Raw genomic sequence first — 2354 nt, forward strand, 5'->3', positions numbered from 1 at the left:
GTTTTATCATTTCTAGCAGTCGTTAAACCACAAGTTTACAAGTCGGGAGCAGATACCAGTACGTCGAATTCAGTTCATTCTGCAAGATTTTCACTGAGTTCTCGGTGCATTTCCACCCCATCATCATAAGACAAAAACCATTAGGACCTTCTTTTGATAGCCATTGATCCAACAACTCTGCAGATTGATTGAATTCCACTTCCATGATCCTCCCAGAAGTTCCAGTTAATTCCGGACGTTGGACGGATCCGCTATCCTTCATTTTGGTTATTTCGTACTTTCTGTTTGGAACATAGGCTTCGACAGCGTCTAAGCATAGTTTCACCCAATTTGGCTTCTCAACACGTTGAAGTCCTTCAATGCTCATAAGAACACTTCCCATTCTTGGAGCCGTTTCCACAGGTACAACGACATCAAAGAGTAACAATGCCCCACGTGTCCCCGCCGTACTGACAAAAACCCCTCTGTCCATGCGTTTAAACTTAACGATGTCCTTTCGCATTTTCTTGTCTTTTAACGTGACTAGATAAAAACGTCTATCATCACCATCTCCTACTGGAATACGCTTCACAGCATTGTTGGCTCGGACGTCTCCCTTATCCAACCACAAGTCAAGGATTTCTGCAATCATTTGCGCGGAGCCACCATTCAAACTAGGCAAAGGTTTCAAAATTGTCACGACGAGATATTTTGAAGCATTATCGTCTTTTTTGATCCAAGATTCCATCTTTAATGCATGTTGAGCCCACAATCTGACTTGCGTCGGTAACCATTCAAAAGGCGCAAAGCGCACTCCAGGGACTGCATCAATCAAAGGATCCACCACTTTATAAGTGATGCTGCCAAAAGGTGCTGTATTAACATTCAAAGATAAACATAAGTTAGTTTGTCAGGTTCGAGTGTCATTTGGTTAATTTTAGTAAGATATAAACTTACGGTAGCATTTTGAGTAATCCGACTTTTCGAGATTATCCGCTTGTTTATTACGTTGATCAACCTCGTCGTTTTCCGTTTGAGGCTGTTCGTCGTCTCCTTCGCTTTCTAGAGGAGGAGTTTTATTTGTGTTAGAAGACCAGCCATATAACATGGTTGGGTGATTATTTCAAACTTACGTTCGGATGGAGCCTTTCTCTTCTTCGCTGGAGCCAGGCATAATTGTTCCACTCGGGTGGTTGGTGGATCGTTGTCCGATAGCATGTTGGTATCGGATTGTTGATTTTTAGATGGGTTCGGAGTCGGTGTTGCTTTTTTTTTTTTTTTTTTAAAAAAAAAAAAAAAAAAAAAAGAAAAAGACTTGGTAAGCATCTTTTATGACTTTTATTTTGTCACTTTTTAATTCAACTTGACTTGACTCACCATTTACGGATTGAGTCGGTTCTTGAAACATGACTTTCTTGTTCTTTTTCGTTGAACCAGCCAATTTGGGTGCCATTTTTAAGCTTTGATTAGATTTCTTCTTCTACAAAAAGAAGGTAAAGAAGTCTGTGTGTTAGTAACTTTGATTTTTGTAGTGCACTTCTCCGCAACCAGGGGGTTTTAAACAGAAAACTAAGCCTGCTCCATCCTTCCACGAGTTTTTTGTAGGGACACGCCCCTCTCGCTTCTATGATTTCACAGTACAGCAACTACAGGGTTTTTGGCAGTCTTGATATTCGAAAGTTCCCAACTGGCGCCACGAGGAGGCAACCCGGCTAGCCAGTCATTTCATAAGTAGATTTTCTCTACAATAATATCCGACTACAATAATTTCTTCCTTTAGCACAAAGAATAAGAGAGAAAAATTTGTGCTACCGCAAAGTATACTTATTTATTTCTTTATTTACGACTTAAAGTGAAGGGTGTGAGACACATTGTGGCTCGTAATCTTCCCTGGTTTACAGGGATTCATTAGCTATTTTTAATAGCAGATGAAGGTTTGGGACACCCATACCGTCAATTCCTGTAAGTTTCAGCCTTGTTGCTCCGACTCCAACTGAACATTTTTTAATGTCCCTAACGACAAAAGGGGTGCAGTCAGTCTCTAAGAGACCAACCGCACCCCGTTCGCCGATTAATCCGACTCCAACTGAACATTTTTTAATGTCCTTAACGACAAAAGGGGTGCAGTCAGTCTCTAAGAGACCAACCGCACCCCTTTCGCCGATTCCACACAATTAGATAGTCAGGTGTGGCCGTCAATTCCTATAAGTTTCAGCCTTGTTAATGATCATTTTTTTTTTTTTTTTTAATGTCCCTAACGACAAAAGGGGTGCAGTCAGTCTCTAAGAGACCAACCGCACCCCGTTCGCCGATTAATCCGACTCCAACTGAACATTTTTTAATGTCCCTAACGACAAAAGGGGTGCAGTCAGTCT

General features: G+C 41.2%; 1 protein-coding gene across 1 annotated transcript; it reads right to left on the bottom strand.

Moving 5' to 3' along the window:
- Positions 1 to 22: 22 nt before the first annotated feature.
- On the bottom strand, positions 23 to 1432 carry MELLADRAFT_90085 (uncharacterized protein; the record flags this gene model as incomplete). Its single annotated transcript, XM_007419676.1, has 4 exons — positions 23 to 852; positions 937 to 1041; positions 1113 to 1244; positions 1357 to 1432. 4 exons carry the CDS (start codon positions 1430 to 1432, stop codon positions 23 to 25), a joined length of 1143 nt encoding a protein of 380 aa, XP_007419738.1.
- Positions 1433 to 2354: the final 922 nt, after the last annotated feature.

This window comes from Melampsora larici-populina, assembly GCF_000204055.1.
Source record: "Melampsora larici-populina 98AG31 unplaced genomic scaffold MELLAscaffold_358, whole genome shotgun sequence".
Taxonomy (NCBI): Eukaryota; Fungi; Basidiomycota; class Pucciniomycetes; order Pucciniales; family Melampsoraceae; genus Melampsora; species Melampsora laricis-populina.